The 12,189-nt window shown below is 43.2% G+C and overlaps 1 protein-coding gene across 5 annotated transcripts in view; it reads right to left on the reverse strand.

Moving 5' to 3' along the window:
* Positions 1 to 448: 448 nt before the first annotated feature.
* arhgap17a (Rho GTPase activating protein 17a) overlaps positions 449 to 12,189 on the reverse strand; it is a 35,455-nt gene continuing 23,714 nt past the window's right edge. For 2 of the 5 annotated variants that reach the window (XM_078279535.1, XM_078279534.1), the window contains 10 exons: positions 11,690 to 11,801; positions 11,249 to 11,330; positions 11,008 to 11,088; positions 10,778 to 10,891; positions 9,969 to 10,060; positions 7,205 to 7,352; positions 6,565 to 6,843; positions 5,594 to 5,742; positions 4,310 to 4,810; positions 449 to 2,866 (listed from right to left, as the gene is read on the reverse strand). In XM_078279535.1, coding sequence (XP_078135661.1) covers positions 2,727 to 2,866; positions 4,310 to 4,810; positions 5,594 to 5,742; positions 6,565 to 6,843; positions 7,205 to 7,352; positions 9,969 to 10,060; positions 10,778 to 10,891; positions 11,008 to 11,088; positions 11,249 to 11,330; positions 11,690 to 11,801 — 1,698 coding nt within the window. In that variant the 3' untranslated portion in view covers positions 449 to 2,726. Of the gene's footprint in view, positions 2,867 to 4,187; positions 4,210 to 4,309; positions 4,811 to 5,593; positions 5,743 to 6,564; positions 6,844 to 7,204; positions 7,353 to 9,968; positions 10,061 to 10,777; positions 10,892 to 11,007; positions 11,089 to 11,248; positions 11,331 to 11,689; positions 11,802 to 12,189 lie in introns of all 5 variants that reach the window. The other 3 variants (XM_078279538.1, XM_078279537.1, XM_078279536.1) reach the window with 2 other exon arrangements.

The raw sequence follows: 12,189 nt of genomic DNA on the forward strand, positions 1-12,189 counted from the left end.
CTATTCAAGAGTGTCATCAGGAAATGTACCATTTTATTTATTCTTTATGCACAGCTTTAGTCAGGCTTACGAGGTGACTGATCTCGTAAAAATGCAATTCTAGCTGCTACTAGTGTAGTAATGGTGTTTTTTGTCCAAATCGATTGCATGTTGGTGCAGTTCATGTATTAAGATGTGCAGCTGGTAGCATTACCCCTCCCTGGATATTTAAGTTTAAAATAAATACAGTTCTGTTGGTCTAGTTAGGTTTATGTATCGGTTGCCTACAGGCTCCCTTTTATATTCGTTTTATATGTTTTCATGGGAAGTTACTCATGTTTTGAAATTGTTTGACCTTTATGTTTTGTTCAATGCTTTCAAATGAAGGCTATGTTTTTGATCTATAAAAATATCATGCTTGAAAGTAAAAACTGCTGTTGAAGTTTGTACACAAAAATATAAATCAGGATTTAGTTTCTTCATATACTTTATTTTCTTTGGAAAGGGGGTATAACCAAGCATTCATATAACATGTTTTTACTCCATATTTTAGCTCACCAGACGGCATACATACAAAACTATGGAGCTTAAAAATGCAGCATTATCATTTCTAGTTTAATGGCGTTTGTTTGTCTTACAGAGCCTCGAGATATCGAGCTCGCTTGATGCACGGGGATAAGGCAGCGAGGTACAAGAGCAGAAAGATAGGAGGGGATTAAACTGCTTGATTGACTCTGAAAAACAAAACCCTGTTTTCAGGGCAACTGCAGCATCCATCAAGACTTTCTTCATTGGTACCATATTGGGTCAGTTCTCTGGGAACCACACTCTGCATTACATCTGAGGCCAAAAAGCAAAAGCTTACACAGAAAATACAACAAAGCATGTATCTTTTGACCTGGCAAAAATCTAACACCACATCACTACTGAGGTTTCACAGCGCTGCGTGCTCTCAGCTCAGTGGGAAAGACTGCAACAAAACAATCCTCTGAACCAGTTCACTGGGAAACCACTCATTGGCCTGCGCTCAAGTGCAACATCAGCTGTTTATGCATCTTTTCTGTTCAGGCTGGTAAGAACTGTCCTTTCGCTACATTCACTCACACACAGCCTGTTTGCGTTTAATGCCCTCCCCGGCGAACACCGGAGAAAACACAAAGATCGATGGAAAAAACAGAAAGGCAAAATACTGACTGTGTTCATGCTGGGCGCGTGGTTAACCCTGCTACTTCTGCTTATAAAACCCAAAGAAATCAACCAAAAAACACATTTAAATACACAACCTTTGTGGTACAATACAGAACCATACAAGACTTCTATTGCAGAGGGTCAAATCACCTTCCTTACGTCCCTGAAACATACTCGTTGCCAAGACAGCTTCTTGGAAATACTGTAGTACTAGGAGCCAAGTATATCCTCCATACAGTAAATATATAATGCTTATTACACGGTTCTGGGAGGAATCCATAAGGCATGATTTACATTTAAAGACTGCATTAATTATGTCAAGCCACAGGGAATGTGTGTTTTTAACTCGGTAAATAAATACAGGAGGGGGAAGAAAAAAAAAAAAGATGGGGTTTCCATACAAAAAGTGTTGGGAGACGACTGGAAACCTGCAGTCACCAGCTACACTTTAAGCAACAGTTTGGGTTTCTACGTCACCTGCTGACCTTTTCCCCCCTCCCTCGTTTTCATTTTCTTGTTCTAAGGCAATTATTCAACATTGAAAAATGCAAAACCTCACACCAAATTCCAAACGAGTCTCGTCAGTCCATATTTTGGCATTCCCCCGGCCAGTTCCCATGCTTTATAGGACAGCTGTCTGACGGCCCTGTGCCGTGTGATTGTCTGGCGCACGGTATAAAGATAGCGGTGGCGTGGGGAGAGTTGCAGTGCCGAGGCTTTGTGTCACAAGTCTCTTCATGACCACATCTGGCACCATCATGGAGGTCAGGAGGACTCTCTGTAAGTCAACAATGGCTAGTTCATCTGCTTCAACCGCGCAACTGGAAATGGGAGACAGCTGTAGAACGTGGTGGCGTGGCTACAGGTGAAGTAAGCCCAATATGGTGATGTGATGGGAAGGGCTGCAATTCACATTATTCTGCTGATTCTTTTCTCAATTAAATATTAGGTCTATAAGATGTCCAAAAATGGTGAAACATGCCAGTCACAATTTCCCAAAATCCAAGTTTACATATGAAAGCTGCATGTTTTGGGGTATTTCCACCTAAAAATGTCTTATTGATTATCAAAATTGTTGCAGATTGATTATCTATCGACTTACATAAGTTACATAACATATATGATATAAAGAGAACCTGACAGGTATGGATTTTTGACTTTGGAATCCAACTAACTTAGCTAGTGATGGTAATCTGTGCAGTAAAATTGGTTTTCCAGTTAAAATGCTGACAATTAAACACATAAATCATCAGATTTGTAACTACTGTAGGAAAGTGAGCAGTTTCCTTCAATTTTGTCACGGCAGCCCTACAAACATAATCTACTTACATAGCCATTGTTTCACAGGAGCAGCGGACCTCCATCAAGGTGCATTTTGTGCATTTTGTCACATTTTGTCATACAAGTCCGTCATGCAGGCTGGACTGGCAGAACGTGGTGGCGGCAGAGGAGGGCTGCAGATACGGGGCTGGGACGAAAACCCGAGCAGACTAAATGAGGTGTGTGTATGAGGAGAGGAGTGGCATGGGGGGGGGGGGTATGTGGTGGTGGTCTCCTCCCTATAGGACAGTGCTCTCCGTGTCCAGGTCACAGTCTTTGAGAGGAAGCAGGCAGGAGGCCGCCGCCGCCGGCTGCTGCTGTTCGACAGCGAGCTCAGGGACCAAAACTCGACTCAGCCCTTTGAAAGACATCGCCGGGTCTGGAGAGCGACACAAAAGATGAGGAAAAGATAAGTCACATTGAGTATACAGGGACTACTATCATGAACATGTTCTTTTTCTTAATTGCACTCGGGGGAAAAAAAAGTGATCAAATCAACTAGAAAAGACCAGTTCAGTTAGTGTTAGTAAGTAACGGTTAATATGTTTGTCATGCTTGCAGGCATTCACACAGAACACGACACAAACATCCTCAAAAGATAAATGCACTATTTAAGCACACATTATACAAACAGCGGCAATAATGGCAAACATGTGCAGCATCGTCCTGGTGTATGAAAACATTTAAAGCTGTTGCAATTATGCCAGCCAATGCAGCTGTGTAATATTTTCCATAGCTTAAACAGCGGGGGTGGAGGGGTATGGGGGGGCTCAGCAGTGAAACAGAAGCGCAGTCAGGGCCAACGGTTGAACAGCAGGTGGCGACGTTTGGCCAGGCAAGTGGGGAAATGTGGATGGAAAATGTGAAGTGTGGGTTAATTTGAGGTGACCAGTTTTGAATTTATGTGATCAGCATTATAGACCCCCCCCCGGTTTACATTGAAATACACTGCTTGACAAAAGAGCTAAAACTTTGAACGTGTGTGCTGGATACAAGCTGGTTGTACAGTCGGGATATGTGCATCATTTTGAGCAAGACGAGACGAGAACATGCATGTCTGTCAGAGTTACACATACTCCATACGGGGACACTGGTTTTTAAAAATCAGAATCATCACAATACCTAAGGACAAACAATATGAAATGCTTCACATAAAAAAAGAATAAAAAAAAAAAAAAGAATCTACCCGCAGACAGTCCAGGGTTTGAAAATGACCAGTTTGTAAGTTCAGTTCTGCATGTGAAACCTGGATTTGGTCTCGGTTTCAAACGCTTACAGTGACTGGGAATGATAAATAATAGATAGCCCTGATGGAAGACATGTCATAGTGCATGTGGTGGTCTTTTATTGTCACCCAAATGAAGTGCCCATTGCCTTTTATATTTAATATGAAGTTCTGTATTAGACGGCTGCTTTCTAACCCCACTGGAGGCGTTGGTTCAGGAGATATAACGTCAATGTAAGGAATATGTAAAGCAATACAAACAATGAAGGGATGGGGCTTATTCCATTGTACACTTTGAGTAGTACTAAACATCAAAAAAAGGTTAGCCTTCCAGCACTGTGATACACAGTGTGACAGTCGTGCATCAGGGCTGGGTACACAATATCTGATAGAGGCAGCAGGCAAAATGGCAATTTGGTGATTGGTATGATTGAAGTGCAGGTGTTGCTCGTGAAAAGGTTGATTAACCACAAACCTCTCACAAGTGCCTCTTTAACCTGCGGAGGGTATTACAATGCAACACGGTTAGTATTCAGCAGTGAATAAAACAGAAAAACAAAGTCTACACGCGATAACTACACGAGAGACAACGCTCACCCATCATCTTGTACACAGTCGGGCAGATCCCGTTGCTGTCAGCGGCCAGGGCGGTGGGCTGCGGTGGGGGTGGGACGCTGGGCCTGTTCCGGGGTTTGGGGACGGGTCGCGGCCGGGGCAGGGAGCCCGACTGGTAGGGAGACGGGGAGGGAGGAGCGACATCCTGGGTGGCGGCGGAGGGCGGAGGGGTGTCTGGAGGGGTCGGGGTGCCTGGAGGCGAGGGCTCGGCGCTCTGCTGGTCCGCACCGGGCTGGGGCGGAGGGCTGGCCTGTGACGGAGGCTCCGGAGGGGGATGGCTCGGCGCCTGGATCGGGGACTGGTTGCTGGAGTAGCGTCTGGGCGTGGCACACGGCTGTGAGGTGGGAGAGGTGGGCGAGGTGGGCGAGTGGATGGACAGGGGTCTGGGGGAGGGGCTGAGGGACGACCCGGAGGAGGAGTTACAGGGCTGGCTGGGGGGAGGGTTCATCGGTTTGGGAGGAGCAGGAGCCTGCTTCTTGGTACCTGAAATTTGATGGGCAACCTTGTGATTATGGGTGGAAAACATTATACAGTATACAGCCATCTGTAAACGTTACCAGATGCAATTTAGAATATTTATGATGCAATTTATAGAATATTTATATGAATAAGACATGTTTCTTTACATACAAAGCTCCCACTGTAATACTAATACCAACACCAGAAATATGAATACAAACTAAAAAAGGAGGGAGAATTGTTTGTTTTTGAGAATTAAAAAAAATAATTAAATAATACAACAATAAATTGAATTGAAGCCAGCAATAAAAGCTGAGAGGAGGCAACAAACAGGTAGTGTTAAATGAATAGTTTGACATGTTGGGAAATACACGTTTTCACTTTCTTGCTGAGTTTGACGAGAAGATTGATGATACTGATGTCTGAACGGTAAATATGAAGCTAGCATCAGGAGCCAGTTAGCTCATCTTAGCATAGCATAAAGACTGGAAACAGTTCTGAGTTCACAGATGTAGGCTGGGGCTAAACAATAGTAGAGCATTGTAAGTGATCAAAAAGGCTCTAGAACCAATTTTCTGTTTTAAGAGGAAGAAAGTGCACGTGACGGTGAAGTTAAAAAAAGATCCGAGCAGTTGGGTCTGGCAGCCACGTGCGGGACTAGCTCGGCGTGTGGGGAGGTTTTTGGGACTAAGAGCAGTGTCGAGTTCCAGCAGAACATCGGGGGTTAACTGAAATGGAGGATTAGCATTCCAAGGTTCTAATAAAAATGCTAAAACATGCGGAGAGATTTGCCAAATGAACTCTTACCTCTGCGCATCATATGCGGACTGGGCCCCATGGATCCAGCCCCGGGGGTCCCAGCGCCCAGCTGCCCTGCAGCGGGGGCCCCTCCTCCCGAGCCATTCCTCTGGAGCAGAGGGGTCGGGGCCGGTGTAGAGTCACGTTGCTTTGGGTTGCTTTAGAGAAGAAAGGAAAAAAAAAAGAAGGTCTTTAAAACCGGCAAGCTTTCTGAAATTCAGGGTGTTGCTTATATAACATCATCTCCTGCTGAATGTTTTTTTTTTTTTTTTTTTAAATTGAAGGTTAGAGGCCCAATGTCAAACAGCTACAATGATAAACCTCACAAATCTAATCTGGGTGTCTCATCTAAATCTACCATCCCAACAGAGTCTGTAGGGCCAAAAGAATGCTGAACTGGACAGTGCTATGCTATCTGTCGAGATATGAAGGTTGCCCTTTCACCAGCTAAATCAAAGGCACCCTTCAGTCGCTGCATAACAGGCACCAATGTCCAGGCTTTTCAAAGCAGTTTGGACCAGTTAGTGTGAGGTTCCTGCTGATTCCAGTGATTTGGGGAGGAGAGCAGAGGGACGGGAAGCCGAGAGGCCCTGGGAGTGACTACTAGCAGAATGACAGCAGCTATTGTTGTGTCGTGTCTGTGGGCTGAACTCAGACAAGTCTGCATAGCTGGACCTGGTGGTGGTTTAAGAAAACTTGTGGTTTTGCAAAGAGAAAAAACAAGCTAAACCATAGTGACCGAGGAGGGAATGTGAAACATGCATTATTAATCCACTATACTTCAAGAAGCCAATCAGACTGACCTCACAGAGAAGGCACTAATTCCTAGAACATCAACACTGAAAGTATAAATGTGCATGTTTGTGTGTGTTTGCACGTGTGTGTTTGCGTGTGTGTGTGTGTGTGTGTCTGTCTGTATGGCATGCTGTGTCATCCCCCAGCAGCAGCGGCAGCGGCAGCAGCAGAGATGCAGCCCTTACCTCAGCTCCTCTGTGTGCTGGGCTAGAAGCTGCTGAGCGGCTGCCAGAGCAGCCAGACTCTGTGCCAAACTTTGCTGGGCAGCGTCAGGCCCCGGACCCCCTGATGGAGCTTGTGGCTGGGGCTCAGCTGAGGGCTGGGGGACCTGCGCAGCCCCGTGCCCCTGCCCCGGAGCCTCCACAGGGGGTAAAGGAGGCTGGAAGGCAGGCGAAGTGTGCTGCTTTCTACCTAAGGTGTTACTGCCTCTACGAAGGGTGTGGTCCGAGTGCTTGTTAGGGGTGCTACACGGGGGGGGGGGGAGAGCGGGGAGACAGTGAAGGAGAAAAAGAAAAAAAAACACCAACACTTTGATCAAAAAGTCACAGATTAGACCAGGGAAGAGAATCACCATAAGTCCAGAGCACACAGAGAGTAGCAAATAAAAACAGTGTTAAGAATCATATTAAAAGGATTGTATCAAATCTACCCCAAAATGTACAAGAAGCAAAAAACGGGGTCAGAAAAAGCAACTGGATTAAAGGCAAAATTATTTCTAAAGCAATTAATTGAAGTAAGTAATGAAATGCTGGGGGCCAGAGAAGTCTTGGAAACAAGGTGGTTTCCAAAGAGGTTAACTGTTCTAAGGAACTGCAGGTTGATTACTTGTCTTTGCGCGTCGTGTCGTTCTCTGGTCCGACCATACTGCCAGGCCTCTTCCTCTCAATGGTGCTGCAGTCATAATCAAGGTGATTGTTGTGGTTGGATGCAGGTGTAGGCATTGCAAACATGCCGGACACATTGAACTCCACATCTGCAGGAAAGAGAAGATGAGATTTAACCAATACAAACTACTATAATACTAGGGCTGGGACGCTTCTGTCCCGATACATCGGTGCCGATTCAATTTGTATTGCGATTTTCACTTATTGCTATTCTAGAAGTATTGTGATTGGACAGTATTGAGTATTGTGATATGCTTTTTCTTCTTTGACAAAAAACTAAAGTTGAATAATACACGTCTAGTGACAATATATCATGAGACATATTTAAAAAAAACTAATTGTTTTCTAAAAAGGAATGCACATCACATGTCAGTCAGTCTGACATTTATTTCATTTGTAAAGAAGTACATAACATGGATTTTCTGCATTTTCTGCTCTCGGTCTGTTTTGCGAGAAACGGATATGATGTAGTCGCCGGCAGCAGTACCGTATAAACAGAAAATATTTAGGTGACTCATTGGTAAAAAATATTGATTCTAGGTAAATTAATCAACTTTCAAAATCGTCGCCAAAAAAAGCACGCTACATATGTAAATCGAGTGTGCCATTAAAGACCATGGACTTGGAACTTAGACAGCCTCCTTTTGTTGCAAACGATGATATTTTAAGTAGGGCTGTCAAACAATTAATTTTTTCTGAATCGTCATTAATCGCTGAATTTCTATAGTTAATCACGATTAATCGCATGTTTTATCACGATTAAAATTCTATTATTTTGCATCAGAACAGTTTTTAAGTACATATTAACAATGGAAAGCCATTCTTACCAGTGGATCTTGATTGCGAATCAAATGAATGCAAAGAAAGTTATTTTATGAACTTGACTTTAAGATTTGTATTTGTTTATTATATATTTACTGTAAACAAAAGAAAAATGTGTGAATTTTTCATTATTGCACAATTCCTCCAAGTACCTAACTAAAAAACCCTATCCTTACACCACAGCAATTAACTGAGATGTAACACTAACACTTTGCTTATACAGACAAAATGGTTCAAAAACCGGATGCTACAGCATGACATTTGTAACCTTTACATTTTTCTAATAAGGAATGTAGTCACGTTAACTGTACTACTATGATTAGCTCGTAGGTGGTAGCTCAAGCTTGACGTGCTTCGGTGATATTTTATTTCGGCTTTACACAACGTGCATATGGCTTTTGACTTGTCTACTGAGCCGTCCGGGAGTTTTAAAAAAATAAAAAGCGCCATTCAGGATTGTGTTGCTGCTGTCTTTCTCCATCATGCCTGCAGCCTGCAGCAGCAGGATGTGTTACGAGGAAGTACGGCAGCATGATGATAAGTAACGGTGCGGCAAAGGGTCAAAATAGTAGCCTAGCTAGATTCTAGGGCGTTAAGGGGCGTTGTTAGGCACGACGCGAAGCCGAGTGAAGTGTAAAATAAATTAATAAATGGCGGCATGCGATTAAAAAAAATTAACGCATTATGCTCGGCCCTTAATCGCATTGCGATTAACGCGTTAATGCTGACAGCCCTAATTTTAAGTTAATGTTCAGATCCATTGGGGTTGTTTAAAGCCTTGCTCAAGGACACCTCAACATGAGACGTGGGGTGCACTGGCAACTCATCATTAAACACTAGACCATGCGTTTGTCGGTCTTTATCTAAGTGGAGCCCTGGTGTGAGTTGCTGGGCAGTTTGTAACCTGAATCTAAATTAAGGAAACCCCAAAACACAAGGTTTTCTGGGTAAAATGAGTTGACATCAGACGGCCAGTTAGAGTTCAAACTAAATGAAAACTGGGCAGGCAGTCAAGTCACGATCTTGACAGATGCTCATCATCAGCTTTATCTTTGTTATTAACTGGCATAAACACTATGTATTCCTTCATTTTCCTTTTTTCTTGTTCGTGCAAACATCCTTCACAGGTCAACAGTATACCACAGAAGAGACATGCTTAGATTCATACCAATTATAAGGCTCACATCCTGAAATGGTCTAGAGACTGTGAAAGAATCTCAGACACAGAAATAACCAGTAAATAACTGAGGTTCTTATCATTTTAACATGACAGCACAAGCCACTGACACATCATATTTCTCTGTACGAGCACCAGACGGTCCATCATCACCTTGGCCTGACATACAGGGACTAAAGGCACACTGGCTTTGATTAGCCTGCTAGATACAAAATGACAATAAAGCAAAATGTTTAGACCAAAGAGGTGAAGGTGTAATTTACAGCCTGTGATAAATTTACAGAAGAGCACGCAGGCTTTGGTATAAAAATTCGCAAGAAAAACAGTCTTCATCCAATAATGGTGGTTACCAACAAATTGGATTTATGGAAAATATCTTGAAAAAGGCAGCTTAGTGGTACTTGAATGACTTCTTGAAGCTGAATTAGGGGGAATATGTGACATCTGTTTTGTAAGTTTTCATTGTAGCCTTTGAGCTGACCCTCTAAAGTGCAAACCACAGTTGGAGCCAGGGCAGACACAGCAATGATTTTAATTGGTCCTAGGCAGCTTTGATTACTGCTGACTCTCTTTCTTGCTCGGCAGTTACAATCAATCATATTCACCGTGAATCCCTGGTGTAAAATAGGCCCTGATTGGCTACAGAGCAAAAAAACGAAGCAGGTCAGACTGAAAACGACTGCTGCAGAGAAAACACAGAACCTACCCTCAGGAAAGAACCAGTCAGCGTGCTGGATGATGGGCTCCACGATGGCTACCACGTGCACAGAGGTAGCTGCAGCCATCTCAGCCAGACTCCTGGGTGGACACGTACAGATGAGCAAAAATGACATGGTTTCTAACAAAATGAGGGACAGGCTAAAATACCAGGCTATCCTCTCCACCACCCTAGACTAAGAAAGAAACTAAGAGTTTATTAGATTTGCTTGTTTTAAAGATCCCACATTGTAAAAAGTGAGATTTCCATGTTTTTAAATTATGAATGAATCAGGTCGAGGTGCTATATAAATACTGTAAAAGTATCAAAACGCTCAAACCACAAAGAAATGCTGCCTTTAAACTAGCCGTCAGGACTTCCGTACAGTTGTGATGTCACAACTATACTATCTATCTATCTATATCTATATATATATAGATATATAGGTAGGGAATGCTGCTACAGTGCTGTTACAGTCATTCCCTGGCTGCAATTACGGTGCAGACGCAGAGAGTGCAGATGCGGTTGACCCGGAAACGCTGACCAATCAGAGCAGACTGGGCTTTTTCAGGAGGGGAGCTTAAAGAGACAGGTGCTAAAACGGAGCGTTTCAGCGTTTGGCGAATACAGGTACATTCAGACAAACTGTATGAGAAAAATTAAAATAAAGTGTTTTTTGAACACTAAAGCATGTAAACATGGTTTCTGGTGGAAACCCAAAATTATGAACCTGAAAATGACAAAAAAAAAAAAACAGTCACTACATGTAATACTGTATTAGCAACATTATCGTCCCGTTCCTTTCGACCCCCTCTTACCCCTCAGTCTTGGCCCACATCAGGTTGGGTCCCAGGACGATAGCGATGTTGCTAGGAGTCATTTTGTTGACCTCGCTGTCCTGAGCCAGTTTGGTTAGAAACTTCACCAGATACCTGCAGGGAAACAACGTATTTATTGAGCTGTGTGAGGTGTAAACATTGTCTCATACAACCAAGGGAATTTAAGCATTGCCGTCGTGACCTTTCTCTGGTAGGTTTAAACAACTAACCTCAGGTTGGTTTTGTTGTTCTTTGGTAGCTTATCACATACAACCCAAAGGGCCTGGAGCCTCTTGTCTGGGTCTGACACACTGGAGAGATAGAAAATGAAAGCAGAGCACATTTTTAGTCCAATCTCCAGATGACTAAACGCCCCAGATGAATCATCCTATTGTTTCTCATTGCTGTACAGTGATAGGCCCATTCATTATTGGTACATTTTATTCCCAGTGAAAATGGTATGAGCCTTGCCTGGATGCTTGGATCCATTCATCATAAAGCTGGTAAGACATTAGAGGTTCAGGGAGTTCCCTCAGGTAGGACTTAAGTGCTCCTGAAACCACAAATCCACAGATATTTTTAATTATTTCAACCACTTTTCCAGGCAAACAAAGTTTCATTATAGCATTCAAATTGTTTGGTGAATTATCAAATTCATTTAGTAAAATATCAAATACAGTTCAGCCATTTTTAATTGGGAATTCCTACGCCATTCAAACATTTTAGGGGGCAGGTTTGAGACAGTGGCTAGTACATTCTGAGATGACGTGACAACACAAATACTGACGTTTAAATTCATTTTACTGCCCTAAGTTAAACAACCGTTGTTTTTTCTAGATTTTAAACATATCGGATAATTTGTCCAAGTAATACATCAAGAAACACAGAAATTAATTCTGGTTTGGGACGTACCAGCGACAGCATGGGGGTCAGAGTAGAACTCCTCCAGTTGGGAAGTGGAACAGTCCAGCGCTGCCTTCAGCTTCTTTAGCTTGGACGCACCTGCTGCGATTCTGAATAGACCCTGACACACAAACACGCGCAAAGACAAAAACCACTGTAACGTTGCCGGCAAACAACAACAAAGATACAAGCAGGCATTCAATGTGCACACAAGACACTGTGCTTTCATTGAAACCTACACACTTGTACACACTTTCCTAACATTCAATTACAGATAGACTCGGTATGAATCCACAACATGAACTCCCCCTGCCAGCTGCAAATAATGAAACCTTAAAAGCAGGCAAACAAACACACCCACCACTCACAGCAGAGCGATCTCTTTACTTTGACACATAAACAAAGGCCGTCTTCACACCATAATGACACAGACTGGACTCACCCAGGAATGAATAGGCTTTGCAGTCAACACTAGCACTCTCTCTCGCTCTTTTTTGCACAGACACGTA

This window comes from Sander vitreus, chromosome 21 (assembly GCF_031162955.1).
Source record: "Sander vitreus isolate 19-12246 chromosome 21, sanVit1, whole genome shotgun sequence".
NCBI lineage: Eukaryota > Metazoa > Chordata > Actinopteri > Perciformes > Percidae > Sander > Sander vitreus.